This window comes from Pagrus major, chromosome 20, assembly GCF_040436345.1.
Source record: "Pagrus major chromosome 20, Pma_NU_1.0".
NCBI classification, from domain to species: Eukaryota; Metazoa; Chordata; class Actinopteri; order Spariformes; family Sparidae; genus Pagrus; species Pagrus major.
Genome location: NC_133234.1, coordinates 20723311 through 20743186, shown reverse-complemented (window position 1 = coordinate 20743186; position 19876 = coordinate 20723311). Strand labels below are relative to the sequence as shown.

The window sequence follows — 19876 nt, the reverse complement described above, 5'->3', positions numbered from 1 at the left end:
AAATACAAATTTCACCGGAATCCGATGGGGACTGCTGTGTCTCATTCAGCGAGTAGAGGACCACATTCGTGACGAATTTCGAGTCAATCGGTCAAAAGACGACCGTAACCCTAACCCTAGCTCCATAACCCTAACCCTAACCCTAACCCTAATGCCAGCCTTAAGGCAGTCTCATGAAACATTGTCTCTTTTCACTAAAATATTCACCAAAAATACAAATTTCACCGGAATCCGATGGGGACTGCTGTGTCTCGTTCAGCCAGTATAGGAGCACGTTTGGGAGCGATTTCGAGTCAATCGGTCCAAAGACCTGGAAGCTATTGAAAAAATGGGCCACTTTTTTCTTTAAAATATTCACCAAAAATACAAATTTCACCGGAATCCGATGGGGACTGCTGTGTCTCGTTCAGCCAGTATAGGAGCACATTTGGGAGCGATTTCGAGTCAATCGGTCCAAAGACCTGGAAGCTATTGAAAAAATGGGCCACTTTTTTCTTTAAAATATTCACCAAAAATACAAATTTCACCGGAATCCGATGGGGACTGCTGTGTCTCATTCAGCGAGTAGAGGACCACATTCGTGACGAATTTCGAGTCAATCGGTCAAAAGACGACCGTAACCCTAACCCTAGCTCCATAACCCTAACCCTAACCCTAACCCTAATGCCAGCCTTAAGGCAGTCTCATGAAACATTGTCTCTTTTCACTAAAATATTCACCAAAAATACAAATTTCACCGGAATCCGATGGGGACTGCTGTGTCTCGTTCAGCCAGTATAGGAGCACATTTGGGAGCGATTTCGAGTCAATCGGTCCAAAGACCTGGAAGCTATTGAAAAAATGGGCCACTTTTTTCTTTAAAATATTCACCAAAAATACAAATTTCACCAGAATCCGATGGGGACTGCTGTGTCTCGTTCAGCCAGTATAGGAGCACATTTGGGAGCGATTTCGAGTCAATCGGTCCAAAGACCTGGAAGCTATTGAAAAAATGGGCCACTTTTTTCTTTAAAATATTCACCAAAAATACAAATTTCACCGGAATCCGATGGGGACTGCTGTGTCTCATTCAGCGAGTAGAGGACCACATTCGTGACGAATTTCGAGTCAATCGGTCAAAAGACGACCGTAACCCTAACCCTAGCTCCATAACCCTAACCCTAACCCTAACCCTAATGCCAGCCTTAAGGCAGTCTCATGAAACATTGTCTCTTTTCACTAAAATATTCACCAAAAATACAAATTTCACCGGAATCCGATGGGGACTGCTGTGTCTCGTTCAGCCAGTATAGGAGCACATTTGGGAGCGATTTCGAGTCAATCGGTCCAAAGACCTGGAAGCTATTGAAAAAATGGGCCACTTTTTTCTTTAAAATATTCACCAAAAATACAAATTTCACCGGAATCCGATGGGGACTGCTGTGTCTCATTCAGCGAGTAGAGGACCACATTCGTGACGAATTTCGAGTCAATCGGTCAAAAGACGACCGTAACCCTAACCCTAGCTCCATAACCCTAACCCTAACCCTAACCCTAATGCCAGCCTTAAGGCAGTCTCATGAAACATTGTCTCTTTTCACTAAAATATTCACCAAAAATACAAATTTCACCGGAATCCGATGGGGACTGCTGTGTCTCGTTCAGCCAGTATAGGAGCACGTTTGGGAGCGATTTCGAGTCAATCGGTCCAAAGACCTGGAAGCTATTGAAAAAATGGGCCACTTTTTTCTTTAAAATATTCACCAAAAATACAAATTTCACCGGAATCCGATGGGGACTGCTGTGTCTCGTTCAGCCAGTATAGGAGCACATTTGGGAGCGATTTCGAGTCAATCGGTCCAAAGTCCTGGAAGCTATTGAAAAAATGGGCCACTTTTTTCTTTAAAATATTCACCAAAAATACAAATTTCACCGGAATCCGATGGGGACTGCTGTGTCTCATTCAGCGAGTAGAGGACCACATTCGTGACGAATTTCGAGTCAATCGGTCAAAAGACGACCGTAACCCTAACCCTAGCTCCATAACCCTAACCCTAACCCTAACCCTAATGCCAGCCTTAAGGCAGTGTCATGAAACATTGTCTCTTTTCACTAAAATATTCACCAAAAATACAAATTTCACCGGAATCCGATGGGGACTGCTGTGTCTCGTTCAGCCAGTATAGGAGCACATTTGGGAGCGATTTCGAGTCAATCGGTCCAAAGACCTGGAAGCTATTGAAAAAATGGGCCACTTTTTTCTTTAAAATATTCACCAAAAATACAAATTTCACCGGAATCCGATGGGGACTGCTGTGTCTCATTCAGCGAGTAGAGGACCACATTCGTGACGAATTTCGAGTCAATCGGTCAAAAGACGACCGTAACCCTAACCCTAGCTCCATAACCCTAACCCTAACCCTAACCCTAATGCCAGCCTTAAGGCAGTCTCATGAAACATTGTCTCTTTTCACTAAAATATTCACCAAAAATACAAATTTCACCGGAATCCGATGGGGACTGCTGTGTCTCGTTCAGCCAGTATAGGAGCACGTTTGGGAGCGATTTCGAGTCAATCGGTCCAAAGACCTGGAAGCTATTGAAAAAATGGGCCACTTTTTTCTTTAAAATATTCACCAAAAATACAAATTTCACCGGAATCCGATGGGGACTGCTGTGTCTCGTTCAGCCAGTATAGGAGCACATTTGGGAGCGATTTCGAGTCAATCGGTCCAAAGACCTGGAAGCTATTGAAAAAATGGGCCACTTTTTTCTTTAAAATATTCACCAAAAATACAAATTTCACCGGAATCCGATGGGGACTGCTGTGTCTCATTCAGCGAGTAGAGGACCACATTCGTGACGAATTTCGAGTCAATCGGTCAAAAGACGACCGTAACCCTAACCCTAGCTCCATAACTCTAACCCTAACCCTAACCCTAATGCCAGCCTTAAGGCAGTCTCATGAAACATTGTCTCTTTTCACTAAAATATTCACCAAAAATACAAATTTCACCGGAATCCGATGGGGACTGCTGTGTCTCGTTCAGCCAGTATAGGAGCACGTTTGGGAGCGATTTCGAGTCTATCGGTCCAAAGACCTGGAAGCTATTGAAAAAATGGGCCACTTTTTTCTTTAAAATATTCACCAAAAATACAAATTTCACCGGAATCCGATGGGGACTGCTGTGTCTCGTTCAGCCAGTATAGGAGCACATTTGGGAGCGATTTCGAGTCAATCGGTCCAAAGACCTGGAAGCTATTGAAAAAATGGGCCACTTTTTTCTTTAAAATATTCACCAAAAATACAAATTTCACCGGAATCCGATGGGGACTGCTGTGTCTCATTCAGCGAGTAGAGGCCCACATTCGTGACGAATTTCGAGTCAATCGGTCAAAAGACGACCGTAACCCTAACCCTAGCTCCATAACCCTAACCCTAACCCTAACCCTAATGCCAGCCTTAAGGCAGTCTCATGAAACATTGTCTCTTTTCACTAAAATATTCACCAAAAATACAAATTTCACCGGAATCCGATGGGGACTGCTGTGTCTCGTTCAGCCAGTATAGGAGCACGTTTGGGAGCGATTTCGAGTCAATCGGTCCAAAGACCTGGAAGCTATTGAAAAAATGGGCCACTTTTTTCTTTAAAATATTCACCAAAAATACAAATTTCACCGGAATCCGATGGGGACTGCTGTGTCTCGTTCAGCCAGTATAGGAGCACATTTGGGAGCGATTTCGAGTCAATCGGTCCAAAGACCTGGAAGCTATTGAAAAAATGGGCCACTTTTTTCTTTAAAATATTCACCAAAAATACAAATTTCACCGGAATCCGATGGGGACTGCTGTGTCTCATTCAGCGAGTAGAGGACCACATTCGTGACGAATTTCGAGTCAATCGGTCAAAAGACGACCGTAACCCTAACCCTAGCTCCATAACCCTAACCCTAACCCTAACTCTAATGCCAGCCTTAAGGCAGTCTCATGAAACATTGTCTCTTTTCACTAAAATATTCACCAAAAATACAAATTTCACCGGAATCCGATGGGGACTGCTGTGTCTCGTTCAGCCAGTATAGGAGCACGTTTGGGAGCGATTTCGAGTCAATCGGTCCAAAGACCTGGAAGCTATTGAAAAAATGGGCCACTTTTTTCTTTAAAATATTCACCAAAAATACAAATTTCACCGGAATCCGATGGGGACTGCTGTGTCTCGTTCAGCCAGTATAGGAGCACATTTGGGAGCGATTTCGAGTCAATCGGTCCAAAGTCCTGGAAGCTATTGAAAAAATGGGCCACTTTTTTCTTTAAAATATTCACCAAAAATACAAATTTCACCGGAATCCGATGGGGACTGCTGTGTCTCATTCAGCGAGTAGAGGCCCACATTCGTGACGAATTTCGAGTCAATCGGTCAAAAGACGACCGTAACCCTAACCCTAGCTCCATAACCCTAACCCTAACCCTAACCCTAATGCCAGCCTTAAGGCAGTCTCATGAAACATTGTCTCTTTTCACTAAAATATTCACCAAAAATACAAATTTCACCGGAATCCGATGGGGACTGCTGTGTCTCGTTCAGCCAGTATAGGAGCACGTTTGGGAGCGATTTCGAGTCAATCGGTCCAAAGACCTGGAAGCTATTGAAAAAATGGGCCACTTTTTTCTTTAAAATATTCACCAAAAATACAAATTTCACCGGAATCCGATGGGGACTGCTGTGTCTCGTTCAGCCAGTATAGGAGCACATTTGGGAGCGATTTCGAGTCAATCGGTCCAAAGACCTGGAAGCTATTGAAAAAATGGGCCACTTTTTTCTTTAAAATATTCACCAAAAATACAAATTTCACCGGAATCCGATGGGGACTGCTGTGTCTCATTCACCGAGTAGAGGACCACATTCGTGACGAATTTCGAGTCAATCGGTCAAAAGACGACCGTAACCCTAACCCTAGCTCCATAACCCTAACCCTAACCCTAACCCTAATGCCAGCCTTAAGGCAGTCTCATGAAACATTGTCTCTTTTCACTAAAATATTCACCAAAAATACAAATTTCACCGGAATCCGATGGGGACTGCTGTGTCTCGTTCAGCCAGTATAGGAGCACGTTTGGGAGCGATTTCGAGTCAATCGGTCCAAAGACCTGGAAGCTATTGAAAAAATGGGCCACTTTTTTCTTTAAAATATTCACCAAAAATACAAATTTCACCGGAATCCGATGGGGACTGCTGTGTCTCGTTCAGCCAGTATAGGAGCACATTTGGGAGCGATTTCGAGTCAATCGGTCCAAAGACCTGGAAGCTATTGAAAAAATGGGCCACTTTTTTCTTTAAAATATTCACCAAAAATACAAATTTCACCGGAATCCGATGGGGACTGCTGTGTCTCATTCAGCGAGTAGAGGACCACATTCGTGACGAATTTCGAGTCAATCGGTCAAAAGACGACCGTAACCCTAACCCTAGCTCCATAACCCTAACCCTAACCCTAACCCTAATGCCAGCCTTAAGGCAGTCTCATGAAACATTGTCTCTTTTCACTAAAATATTCACCAAAAATACAAATTTCACCGGAATCCGATGGGGACTGCTGTGTCTCGTTCAGCCAGTATAGGAGCACGTTTGGGAGCGATTTCGAGTCAATCGGTCCAAAGACCTGGAAGCTATTGAAAAAATGGGCCACTTTTTTCTTTAAAATATTCACCAAAAATACAAATTTCACCGGAATCCGATGGGGACTGCTGTGTCTCATTCAGCGAGTAGAGGACCACATTCGTGACGAATTTCGAGTCAATCGGTCAAAAGACGACCGTAACCCTAACCCTAGCTCCATAACCCTAACCCTAACCCTAACCCTAATGCCAGCCTTAAGGCAGTCTCATGAAACATTGTCTCTTTTCACTAAAATATTCACCAAAAATACAAATTTCACCGGAATCCGATGGGGACTGCTGTGTCTCGTTCAGCCAGTATAGGAGCACATTTGGGAGCGATTTCGAGTCAATCGGTCCAAAGACCTGGAAGCTATTGAAAAAATGGGCCACTTTTTTCTTTAAAATATTCACCAAAAATACAAATTTCACCGGAATCCGATGGGGACTGCTGTGTCTCATTCAGCGAGTAGAGGACCACATTCGTGACGAATTTCGAGTCAATCGGTCAAAAGACGACCGTAACCCTAACCCTAGCTCCATAACCCTAACCCTAACCCTAACCCTAATGCCAGCCTTAAGGCAGTCTCATGAAACATTGTCTCTTTTCACTAAAATATTCACCAAAAATACAAATTTCACCGGAATCCGATGGGGACTGCTGTGTCTCGTTCAGCCAGTATAGGAGCACGTTTGGGAGCGATTTCGAGTCAATCGGTCCAAAGACCTGGAAGCTATTGAAAAAATGGGCCACTTTTTTCTTTAAAATATTCACCAAAAATACAAATTTCACCGGAATCCGATGGGGACTGCTGTGTCTCGTTCAGCCAGTATAGGAGCACATTTGGGAGCGATTTCGAGTCAATCGGTCCAAAGACCTGGAAGCTATTGAAAAAATGGGCCACTTTTTTCTTTAAAATATTCACCAAAAATACAAATTTCACCGGAATCCGATGGGGACTGCTGTGTCTCATTCAGCGAGTAGAGGACCACATTCGTGACGAATTTCGAGTCAATCGGTCAAAAGACGACCGTAACCCTAACCCTAGCTCCATAACCCTAACCCTAACCCTAACCCTAATGCCAGCCTTAAGGCAGTCTCATGAAACATTGTCTCTTTTCACTAAAATATTCACCAAAAATACAAATTTCACCGGAATCCGATGGGGACTGCTGTGTCTCGTTCAGCCAGTATAGGAGCACGTTTGGGAGCGATTTCGAGTCAATCGGTCCAAAGACCTGGAAGCTATTGAAAAAATGGGCCACTTTTTTCTTTAAAATATTCACCAAAAATACAAATTTCACCGGAATCCGATGGGGACTGCTGTGTCTCATTCAGCGAGTAGAGGACCACATTCGTGACGAATTTCGAGTCAATCGGTCAAAAGACGACCGTAACCCTAACCCTAGCTCCATAACCCTAACCCTAACCCTAACCCTAATGCCAGCCTTAAGGCAGTCTCATGAAACATTGTCTCTTTTCACTAAAATATTCACCAAAAATACAAATTTCACCGGAATCCGATGGGGACTGCTGTGTCTCGTTCAGCCAGTATAGGAGCACATTTGGGAGCGATTTCGAGTCAATCGGTCCAAAGACCTGGAAGCTATTGAAAAAATGGGCCACTTTTTTCTTTAAAATATTCACCAAAAATACAAATTTCACCGGAATCCGATGGGGACTGCTGTGTCTCATTCAGCGAGTAGAGGACCACATTCGTGACGAATTTCGAGTCAATCGGTCAAAAGACGACCGTAACCCTAACCCTAGCTCCATAACCCTAACCCTAACCCTAACCCTAATGCCAGCCTTAAGGCAGTCTCATGAAACATTGTCTCTTTTCACTAAAATATTCACCAAAAATACAAATTTCACCGGAATCCGATGGGGACTGCTGTGTCTCGTTCAGCCAGTATAGGAGCACGTTTGGGAGCGATTTCGAGTCAATCGGTCCAAAGACCTGGAAGCTATTGAAAAAATGGGCCACTTTTTTCTTTAAAATATTCACCAAAAATACAAATTTCACCGGAATCCGATGGGGACTGCTGTGTCTCGTTCAGCCAGTATAGGAGCACATTTGGGAGCGATTTCGAGTCAATCGGTCCAAAGACCTGGAAGCTATTGAAAAAATGGGCCACTTTTTTCTTTAAAATATTCACCAAAAATACAAATTTCACCGGAATCCGATGGGGACTGCTGTGTCTCATTCAGCGAGTAGAGGACCACATTCGTGACGAATTTCGAGTCAATCGGTCAAAAGACGACCGTAACCCTAACCCTAGCTCCATAACCCTAACCCTAACCCTAACCCTAATGCCAGCCTTAAGGCAGTCTCATGAAACATTGTCTCTTTTCACTAAAATATTCACCAAAAATACAAATTTCACCGGAATCCGATGGGGACTGCTGTGTCTCGTTCAGCCAGTATAGGAGCACGTTTGGGAGCGATTTCGAGTCAATCGGTCCAAAGACCTGGAAGCTATTGAAAAAATGGGCCACTTTTTTCTTTAAAATATTCACCAAAAATACAAATTTCACCGGAATCCGATGGGGACTGCTGTGTCTCGTTCAGCCAGTATAGGAGCACATTTGGGAGCGATTTCGAGTCAATCGGTCCAAAGACCTGGAAGCTATTGAAAAAATGGGCCACTTTTTTCTTTAAAATATTCACCAAAAATACAAATTTCACCGGAATCCGATGGGGACTGCTGTGTCTCATTCAGCGAGTAGAGGACCACATTCGTGACGAATTTCGAGTCAATCGGTCAAAAGACGACCGTAACCCTAACCCTAGCTCCATAACCCTAACCCTAACCCTAACCCTAATGCCAGCCTTAAGGCAGTCTCATGAAACATTGTCTCTTTTCACTAAAATATTCACCAAAAATACAAATTTCACCGGAATCCGATGGGGACTGCTGTGTCTCGTTCAGCCAGTATAGGAGCACGTTTGGGAGCGATTTCGAGTCAATCGGTCCAAAGACCTGGAAGCTATTGAAAAAATGGGCCACTTTTTTCTTTAAAATATTCACCAAAAATACAAATTTCACCGGAATCTGATGGGGACTGCTGTGTCTCGTTCAGCCAGTATAGGAGCACATTTGGGAGCGATTTCGAGTCAATCGGTCCAAAGACCTGGAAGCTATTGAAAAAATGGGCCACTTTTTTCTTTAAAATATTCACCAAAAATACAAATTTCACCGGAATCCGATGGGGACTGCTGTGTCTCATTCAGCGAGTAGAGGACCACATTCGTGACGAATTTCGAGTCAATCGGTCAAAAGACGACCGTAACCCTAACCCTAGCTCCATAACCCTAACCCTAACCCTAACCCTAATGCCAGCCTTAAGGCAGTCTCATGAAACATTGTCTCTTTTCACTAAAATATTCACCAAAAATACAAATTTCACCGGAATCCGATGGGGACTGCTGTGTCTCGTTCAGCCAGTATAGGAGCACGTTTGGGAGCGATTTCGAGTCAATCGGTCCAAAGACCTGGAAGCTATTGAAAAAATGGGCCACTTTTTTCTTTAAAATATTCACCAAAAATACAAATTTCACCGGAATCCGATGGGGACTGCTGTGTCTCATTCAGCGAGTAGAGGACCACATTCGTGACGAATTTCGAGTCAATCGGTCAAAAGACGACCGTAACCCTAACCCTAGCTCCATAACCCTAACCCTAACCCTAACCCTAATGCCAGCCTTAAGGCAGTCTCATGAAACATTGTCTCTTTTCACTAAAATATTCACCAAAAATACAAATTTCACCGGAATCCGATGGGGACTGCTGTGTCTCGTTCAGCCAGTATAGGAGCACGTTTGGGAGCGATTTCGAGTCAATCGGTCCAAAGACCTGGAAGCTATTGAAAAAATGGGCCACTTTTTTCTTTGAAATATTCACCAAAAATACAAATTTCACCGGAATCCGATGGGGACTGCTGTGTCTCGTTCAGCCAGTATAGGAGCACATTTGGGAGCGATTTCGAGTCAATCGGTCCAAAGACCTGGAAGCTATTGAAAAAATGGGCCACTTTTTTCTTTAAAATATTCACCAAAAATACAAATTTCACCGGAATCCGATGGGGATTGCTGTGTCTCATTCAGCGAGTAGAGGACCACATTCGTGACGAATTTCGAGTCAATCGGTCAAAAGACGACCGTAACCCTAACCCTAGCTCCATAACCCTAACCCTAACCCTAACCCTAATGCCAGCCTTAAGGCAGTCTCATGAAACATTGTCTCTTTTCACTAAAATATTCACCAAAAATACAAATTTCACCGGAATCCGATGGGGACTGCTGTGTCTCGTTCAGCCAGTATAGGAGCACGTTTGGGAGCGATTTCGAGTCAATCGGTCCAAAGACCTGGAAGCTATTGAAAAAATGGGCCACTTTTTTCTTTAAAATATTCACCAAAAATACAAATTTCACCGGAATCCGATGGGGACTGCTGTGTCTCGTTCAGCCAGTATAGGAGCACATTTGGGAGCGATTTCGAGTCAATCGGTCCAAAGACCTGGAAGCTATTGAAAAAATGGGCCACTTTTTTCTTTAAAATATTCACCAAAAATACAAATTTCACCGGAATCCGATGGGGACTGCTGTGTCTCATTCACCGAGTAGAGGACCACATTCGTGACGAATTTCGAGTCAATCGGTCAAAAGACGACCGTAACCCTAACCCTAGCTCCATAACCCTAACCCTAACCCTAACCCTAATGCCAGCCTTAAGGCAGTCTCATGAAACATTGTCTCTTTTCACTAAAATATTCACCAAAAATACAAATTTCACCGGAATCCGATGGGGACTGCTGTGTCTCGTTCAGCCAGTATAGGAGCACGTTTGGGAGCGATTTCGAGTCAATCGGTCCAAAGACCTGGAAGCTATTGAAAAAATGGGCCACTTTTTTCTTTGAAATATTCACCAAAAATACAAATTTTACCGGAATCCGATGGGGACTGCTGTGTCTCGTTCAGCCAGTATAGGAGCACATTTGGGAGCGATTTCGAGTCAATCGGTCCAAAGACCTGGAAGCTATTGAAAAAATGGGCCACTTTTTTCTTTAAAATATTCACCAAAAATACAAATTTCACCGGAATCCGATGGGGATTGCTGTGTCTCATTCAGCGAGTAGAGGACCACATTCGTGACGAATTTCGAGTCAATCGGTCAAAAGACGACCGTAACCCTAACCCTAGCTCCATAACCCTAACCCTAACCCTAACCCTAATGCCAGCCTTAAGGCAGTCTCATGAAACATTGTCTCTTTTCACTAAAATATTCACCAAAAATACAAATTTCACCGGAATCCGATGGGGACTGCTGTGTCTCGTTCAGCCAGTATAGGAGCACATTTGGGAGCGATTTCGAGTCAATCGGTCCAAAGACCTGGAAGCTATTGAAAAAATGGGCCACTTTTTTCTTTAAAATATTCACCAAAAATACAAATTTCACCAGAATCCGATGGGGACTGCTGTGTCTCGTTCAGCCAGTATAGGAGCACATTTGGGAGCGATTTCGAGTCAATCGGTCCAAAGACCTGGAAGCTATTGAAAAAATGGGCCACTTTTTTCTTTAAAATATTCACCAAAAATACAAATTTCACCGGAATCCGATGGGGACTGCTGTGTCTCATTCAGCGAGTAGAGGACCACATTCGTGACGAATTTCGAGTCAATCGGTCAAAAGACGACCGTAACCCTAACCCTAGCTCCATAACCCTAACCCTAACCCTAACCCTAATGCCAGCCTTAAGGCAGTCTCATGAAACATTGTCTCTTTTCACTAAAATATTCACCAAAAATACAAATTTCACCGGAATCCGATGGGGACTGCTGTGTCTCGTTCAGCCAGTATAGGAGCACATTTGGGAGCGATTTCGAGTCAATCGGTCCAAAGACCTGGAAGCTATTGAAAAAATGGGCCACTTTTTTCTTTAAAATATTCACCAAAAATACAAATTTCACCGGAATCCGATGGGGACTGCTGTGTCTCATTCAGCGAGTAGAGGACCACATTCGTGACGAATTTCGAGTCAATCGGTCAAAAGACGACCGTAACCCTAACCCTAGCTCCATAACCCTAACCCTAACCCTAACCCTAATGCCAGCCTTAAGGCAGTCTCATGAAACATTGTCTCTTTTCACTAAAATATTCACCAAAAATACAAATTTCACCGGAATCCGATGGGGACTGCTGTGTCTCGTTCAGCCAGTATAGGAGCACGTTTGGGAGCGATTTCGAGTCAATCGGTCCAAAGACCTGGAAGCTATTGAAAAAATGGGCCACTTTTTTCTTTAAAATATTCACCAAAAATACAAATTTCACCGGAATCCGATGGGGACTGCTGTGTCTCATTCAGCGAGTAGAGGACCACATTCGTGACGAATTTCGAGTCAATCGGTCAAAAGACGACCGTAACCCTAACCCTAGCTCCATAACCCTAACCCTAACCCTAACCCTAATGCCAGCCTTAAGGCAGTCTCATGAAACATTGTCTCTTTTCACTAAAATATTCACCAAAAATACAAATTTCACCGGAATCCGATGGGGACTGCTGTGTCTCGTTCAGCCAGTATAGGAGCACGTTTGGGAGCGATTTCGAGTCAATCGGTCCAAAGACCTGGAAGCTATTGAAAAAATGGGCCACTTTTTTCTTTAAAATATTCACCAAAAATACAAATTTCACCGGAATCCGATGGGGACTGCTGTGTCTCATTCAGCCAGTATAGGAGCACATTTGGGAGCGATTTCGAGTCAATCGGTCCAAAGACCTGGAAGCTATTGAAAAAATGGGCCACTTTTTTCTTTAAAATATTCACCAAAAATACAAATTTCACCGGAATCCGATGGGGACTGCTGTGTCTCATTCAGCGAGTAGAGGACCACATTCGTGACGAATTTCGAGTCAATCGGTCAAAAGACGACCGTAACCCTAACCCTAGCTCCATAACCCTAACCCTAACCCTAACCCTAATGCCAGCCTTAAGGCAGTCTCATGAAACATTGTCTCTTTTCACTAAAATATTCACCAAAAATACAAATTTCACCGGAATCCGATGGGGACTGCTGTGTCTCGTTCAGCCAGTATAGGAGCACGTTTGGGAGCGATTTCGAGTCAATCGGTCCAAAGACCTGGAAGCTATTGAAAAAATGGGCCACTTTTTTCACTAAAATATTCACCAAAAATACAAATTTCACCGGAATCCGATGGGGACTGCTGTGTCTCGTTCAGCCAGTATAGGACCACATTTGGGAAGAATTTAAAGTCAATCGGTCCAAAGACCTGGAAGCTATTGAAAAAATCAGCCGACGTTTTCATGAAAAATGGCCACTTTTATTTAAAATAATCATGAAAAATACAAATTTCACCGGAATCCGATGGGGACTGCTGTGTCTCGTTCAGCCAGTATAGGACCACATTTCTGATCGATTTGAGTCAATCGGTCAATCGACCTGTGAGCTATTGAAAAAAATGGCCAATATTGTCATAGAAAATGGTGATTTGTGTCTAAAATATTCATGAAAAATACAAGCCCTTCAGCTAAGTTTGTATGGTGGGTGTCCTACATACATAGGCTTTGTCTTTGCTGCAGCAGCCCCTGGTTCAAGTCCAACCTGAGACACTTTGCTGTCGGGGCGTGCTGCTGTTGGGGCGTGCTGCTTACCCGGCCCCATTGCCTGTACGCATGTCTTAACTGTCCGTGTTTGGTTGGGCTGCTCCTGCCGGTAGTAAATAATGTACGCTGAAGTCCGAAGAACTCCCTGCATTCTACATGAAGAACAAATAATGAGACAACTACACTACGTGACCCTACAGAATCTTAAACAGAGGTTTGTATCCATTAGCAAGGCAGCACTGCCCTCTGTTGGAGAAAGCCTGAATTTACAATCAAAAGTGAAGGCAGTCAAGCCGACCTATTGGCCGATTTGCACAGAATTTTGCACAAACAGTCATCGGGCAATGGAACACAATTAGCAAAAGTTTTGTGGTATTGGGACTGTATTTGGTCAAGATATGCAAGAGTGTCTGTTTGGAACAAAATGTACAGGAAGTTGTTGTTTTATATTTTGGGCGTTCTTTGGAATATCAAAATTATTTTTACAACTTTTTAAGAGGAGGGTCCACAGATGCTGTGTGCAAAGTTTGGTGCAAATCGGTGAAATTGCCTGGGAGGATTTAGTAAAAGTAGGTTTGCAAGATTTTGCGAAGTTGCGGAAAAAATAGGGAGCCGGAAATGGGCGTGGCCTATATCATGAGATTCAACACAATTCAGGGAACGTGTGGATATAAGGTTTTTGAATGTGTGACAAAGTATGTGGGAGTTATTAGGCAAAACGCACTTTCCTTTATTATAGCGCCACCTAGTGGTGGAAGTTCAAGACGACCATAGATTATCAAATTTTTCACCAAGCCTAATGTGTTTGCCAAATAAAATCACATTTTCATCCATGTTCAGGCAGTGAAAAATGCGATCATTTTGTCAGAATAAAAATAACAACAAAAAAAAGAATAATCAATACAAAAACAATAGGGACCTTACAGGTTTCCTGCTCGGGCGCTAAATATCTAACAAATGAGATGAACACTACACCTAACTAAAGGCTACTAATACAGACAAAAACTGAACCACATCTACCTCACCTCATGGACGTTCAGATCCCGGACGAGCACCCAATTGTTACGACTATGGCCTAGGGGAAACCGCAACAGGAAAATGAGACTCCCCTCTTCCCATCCCCCAAGCACCACCAGCGGCCAAGCATTTTTAAAAGTTTTATTTAAAAACACATCTCGCACACAAACAGACGTGCTGGCAGTCCGGCTGAGAGGTGAGAGCCCACAAGAAGTGTGAAGAGCTGGGCTTTAAACTTCTGGCTTCGAGGCAGGAACCAATCAGCTCCCTGGACAACCTACAATCACTCAAACACACCTGCAACCAATCACACACACACTCAGGTAACAGAGAAGGTTATTTTTGCATATTGTTGTTATTTAATTTAATATCTCAGATCTCTGCACATTGCACATTTGCACAGTCACATCTATTTTCACATCTATTTCACATTTATTACATATTGCACACATCACGTACACGCAAGGACAGTTAGTATGCTTATTTTTATTCTAATAGTTTTTATTATAATTTTATTCAATTGTTATTTTATTCTTTGTTAGTTATTTCCCTCTGTACTGCTGTGTTACCTGTGAATTTCTCCCAAGGGGGATTAATAAAGGAACATCTTATCTTATCTTAAGCAGAGAGGCAATCAAAGCACATACAATAGAAATGTTCATATGACCTCTGGGGTCCTAACACTATTGAACAAAATGACAGAGGTATTAATGAAAAATGGTGATTTTTCTTTAAAATATTCATGAAAAATAGAAATTCCACTAAATTCCAATCAAAACGGGTGTGTCTCATTCTACCAATATAGGAAGACATTTCTACATTGATTTTGAGTCAATGGGTCAAAAGACCTGGAAGCTATTGAAAACAACGACAGAGGTATTGCTGTGAAAAAGAATTTTCCCTGGGAATAATAAAGTCTAAGTCTTGTTAACTGCGTAATTGTGTTTTGAAGAAGTGTAATATAAATAAATCCAGGCAGTTTATATTTTATATGTAGTATTAACGCTATTAATAACTTGCATTTTGTAGGTAACTTTCCTCTTTGAGGAGGATATCGAGGCCATAATCAAAGATGTATGATCTGATGGACACTGACTACAGAGATGAGGAGCCTTCTTACATTTTGTCCTCTCTGGTGCAGTGACCTGTTATCACCACAGTGTGTCACAGGTTTTCTTTATCTGGCAGTTAGGTAGTTACCAGATGTTATGCAGGTTTCAAAGGGCGCTACACCCAAAGTAAACGCAGCTTTAGTAAATGTTCAGCTTCCTCAGCAAATCCATTTGCATTATTGACATTCAATTGAAGCCACATTGTGAAAACTTTCTAGACTTTGGCCCAATCCAAATACACTCCTTTTCATCCCAGACCAACTCACCTAGAGTCTCCCACTTCATGTCATGAATTTTCTTGAAAAGAATTGTGTTAAGACTTTTATTTAACTTTATTTTATTTAACTTTTATATAATCTTGTAGCTCCAAAAACTTTTAGTTATGAATTATTGAAATGTGGCCCCCTGAACTATATTTCATCATTTGCCATTCTTTGTTTGTGTATTTGAAGCCTCACCAAATGCTTATCTTTCACTGGATTGGGATGAAATTTGTACTGATCATCCAGGAAACCCTTGAAATAAATAGTTGTTACAGAATGTTAACAATAATTCGAAGGAAGAATCTTCTATTTTGAAAAATTCACATCTCCACTATTTTTCACTTTTTTCACATTTTGATTGTGTAGTATTATTAAAGTTCTATCACATCCAGACTTTATTTGGTTGTGCATTAAAAATTGGTGCCATAGAACTCGCTAAATATAGCTTTAGCGGTGAAAAGCTACTATTTATATTATTATTTTGAATGTACATTTATCCAAGGATTCTTTTAATGTCCTTGCTTATTCTTTGACTTGGGGGAAGAGACAAAGATAAGAAGATCTTTGAGTGTTTTTGCTTCTTTCCATTTCAATACAAAATGATTATTTTTTGCAGGTGTTAAAATGGTCTTATTGTCATTAACATCACGCTTTTACTTTTCTTTCAACTTTTATCATTGTGTTATCAAGGTGCAAGTGTTATCCAACTCAGGTCATCAGGAGTACACCTGGTTCACTACTTCAAAACTGCAGGGCAAAACTGCTGCAGAGTTTTACGTGGAGTGTGATATTAAATGGAGTGCAAGTGTCATATGAGAAGGAAAATATACAATTAACACTGTTGGCTGATAATCACACAGCAGGTAGAGGAGTTGCTGTGGTAAACTTTATAATTATCTTTATCTAAGGGTTGTCACAGGACAATACCAGATGCTGTTGGTACCCGTGACATTTTGATTACTTGCTGCACTGAGTCAGTCAGTCTGCATGAGTTGCATGTGTTGTTTTTAGCGCAGAATTGAAATGGAGTAAAAAATAAACTGGCACTAAACCAGTCTGATTTTGAAAATCAAACTAATGCTAGGGTTTACACAGAAGAGAATTACAAGTAGAGAATTACAATGAAAATATGCACCCAGTAAGCAACTTTAATTCATATGGATGACGCCCATCTTAAGCCTGGTTGACAGTTTTATTACTCTATTCAAAGCTAATTTGTGGGACAAGTCTGGAGAACCGAGTGGACATTTTATGAGTGGAGTCTATAAGAAACAATGTCCAGCTGTCTTTAATTTAGTACTTTTAGAAATACCACAACTTGGATGAGAAAGAACCTTTACTGACAGTTGTTTGACCAAGGCACACATTTACAAAGTAAACAGCCATGTTTTTATTAAAAATACCTTAAAATCTTGACAGACGTGTCAAGATTTTAAGGTATAAACACAAGATAAGACAAAAACAAAATGCAAGGATTCAATACAAGATAATGTAAACTGCTGTGGTTCTGAACAACACACTAAGGCAATTCATTTTTCTCAAGAAATCTCGCAACTGACACGTTTCTATCCAGAGTGTACTTTCATGTGTGTTTTCAGACTACTTGGGTCTTTGTATCGTTTTCCACAAACATCACAACCAAATGGTTTATCTACTGAGTGGACTCTCATATGTCTGTCAAGATTTTTTTTTAGGCTGAATCTTTTCCCACAATCAACACAGCCAAATGGTCTCTCCCCTGTATGGACTCTCATGTGTGCCACAAGATGTGCCTGACACTGAAATATATTACCACAAACATCACAACTAAATGGCGTCTCACCTGTGTGGACTCGCATGTGCCGGTCAAGATTTTTCTTGAGGCTAAATGTTTTCCCACAGTCACCACAGTCAAATGGTTTCTCTCCTGTGTGGACTATCATGTGTGTTTTAAGATGTGCCTGACACTGAAATCTGTTACCACAAACATCACAACACAATGTCTCTCCTGTGTGGATTCGCATGTGTCTGTTGAAATTTTTCTTGAGGCTAAAGCTTTTTCCACATTCAACACAGACAAATGGTTTATCTCCTGTGTGGACTGTCAGGTGTGTCTTTAGATGAGTCAACTGGTTAAATCTTTTCCCACATATATCACAACCAAATGGTTTCTCTCCTGTGTGGATTCTTACGTGGAGTGTCAGGTATTTCTTAAGGGTAAATCTTTTCCCACAATCATCACAAACAAATGGTTTTTCTCTCATCTGTGATCCGCTTTCAGATTCAGAATCTGACAAAGGTTCTTGCCAATCATAACTGAGTTCAGTCTCAGAACAGTCTGAAGCCTCTTCCTCAGTATTTGCTTGTGGATGACTATCTGGATCTCGGTTCCTGGCAGGTTTAGATCCTCCACAGTCCTCTCCATTGGTTTCTGTTTTTATCTGTGTTTCTGAGCTGCTGGCTGGAGGCTCCGCCTCTCTGTTGTCCTCAATTTGACTTTGAAGAAGCAGTGAAGACTGAGATTTCTCTTCATCATCTTCACTCTTGACAGTGACAGCAGTGAATGGGAACCTGGTGATATTATCCTCCTTCAGCCCATGAAGCTGCTCTCCCTCCTGACTGGTCCAGAGTTCCTCCTGCTCTGCTTTTATGTGTAGGGGCTTTGGGTCCTCCTGGTCCAGACTGGGGCTCCACTCAGGGGAAACCTCTTCTTTAATCACCAACAGCTGCTGGACACCTGCAGGGAACACTAAAAAACACACAAAGAAATGTTGGCAGCTGTTTTCTAGGGAACTCCCTTCAGAAATGACAACATATACACTACTCACATGTGCAAGGATATGCAATGAAAGTCATATGAAATGTGTTGCATTATTTTGTGAGACCAAAAATATTCACATTCAGCTGCTATTCTTTCTATAATGGAGTGGCCAGCACAGTTGGCAGATACATGAAAAAAAATAATTCCACTAAAATCCAATAGAAAGAGATGTGTCTCATTCAACCAGTATAGGAAGACATTTCTGCATTGAATTTGAGCCACTGGGTCAAATGACCTGGAAGCTATTGTCTTACAAAAACATGTTTTGCAAATAAATACATAACATACTACATGAATATTCTGTTTTTTAATCATAATTTCCACTCATATCATCAAGTCAGCATGAATAAACATTATGTTTGTGTAAATCAAACAAACAACAGGGTAATTTATTGATGGTCCCTAAATCAGCCTCCAGCGCAGAGCGAGGTTCTGGGAAGCAGCTAACCCGTCCTCCTGCTGCCAACACTGGGTGACACTGAGGGAGAGACGCCGCTGGGTGTCTCCGGAGTGAATGTCTGTCCTCACCTCGGTAGCCCTCAGCACTGTCAGACATCCCGCAAACGTGCCGACTGTGTAAGAACCGTACAGTCCGGACACCTGGAGGCAGCCTGCGTCGCTCACCTCTGCACAACAAGGTGGTGTAGGAGATGTGGATGGCGGTGTACCTGAGCTGGAGGGTGAACTCTGTCGGAGGTGTCTGTTGCTTGAAGTGGAGGTGGCTTTGCCCGTTTTCGCGTCGGCTGCATCGTCTGTGTTCATGATGCAGACGCTGTGAAAACACTCGTCGATGTCGTTTGGTGTTGTAGTCCGGTTTTGAAGCGAAAATGCGCACCAGCAGATGAAGAAAAACAGAAAAGAAACACAAGGTTTTCTGTCCGATGACAGAAGTTTGTTTATTTAGTAGTCTCGTCGCAGGGGGCCGCCATCTTGGGTCTCGCTGCGTCTCGCGAGAGTTGCGTTCACAGTGGTGCCAAATCTCGCGAGAGAAGCAAGCAAACAGGTCTATGGAAGCAAGCCCAAAAGAAGACCACTTGATCAATTTATTCTGTTTAAAGTATGAATTTATTTCACATTTCATAAGAAAAGACACGGGATCTTGTAATTTTACATTTTTCTTTTTCAATCTACTGAAATTAAATAACCTGGCCAATAAGCAATGACGAATAAATGAGTTAATGAATGACCAAATGAAAGTAAATATCATATTTCACCCACTTTGTCCCTGGCATTGTTAGTCAAGTAGCTTAAAAAATGTGCTATTTATTAATTATTTGTTTTGTTTTTCCTTGAATAACATTTCCAATCTGCACTTTGATGTGCTTACTTTTATGAGGTTATTTTTATTTTATTTTCTTTACTGATGTTTCATTAGTGTGAAAGTTAAGTTACAAGCCCAGATTTGCACTATTTTACATTAGGAG

General features: G+C 42.1%; 1 protein-coding gene across 1 annotated transcript; it reads right to left on the bottom strand.

Annotated features, from left to right (window-relative positions):
* Nucleotides 1-16969: 16969 nt before the first annotated feature.
* LOC141015262 (uncharacterized) lies at nucleotides 16970-19356 on the bottom strand. The gene is made up of 2 exons (XM_073489225.1): nucleotides 19121-19356; nucleotides 16970-18380 (listed from the first exon to the last, which is right to left on the bottom strand). Exons 1-2 carry the CDS (start codon nucleotides 19212-19214, stop codon nucleotides 17218-17220), a joined length of 1257 nt encoding a protein of 418 aa, XP_073345326.1. The 5' UTR covers nucleotides 19215-19356; the 3' UTR covers nucleotides 16970-17217.
* Nucleotides 19357-19876: the final 520 nt, after the last annotated feature.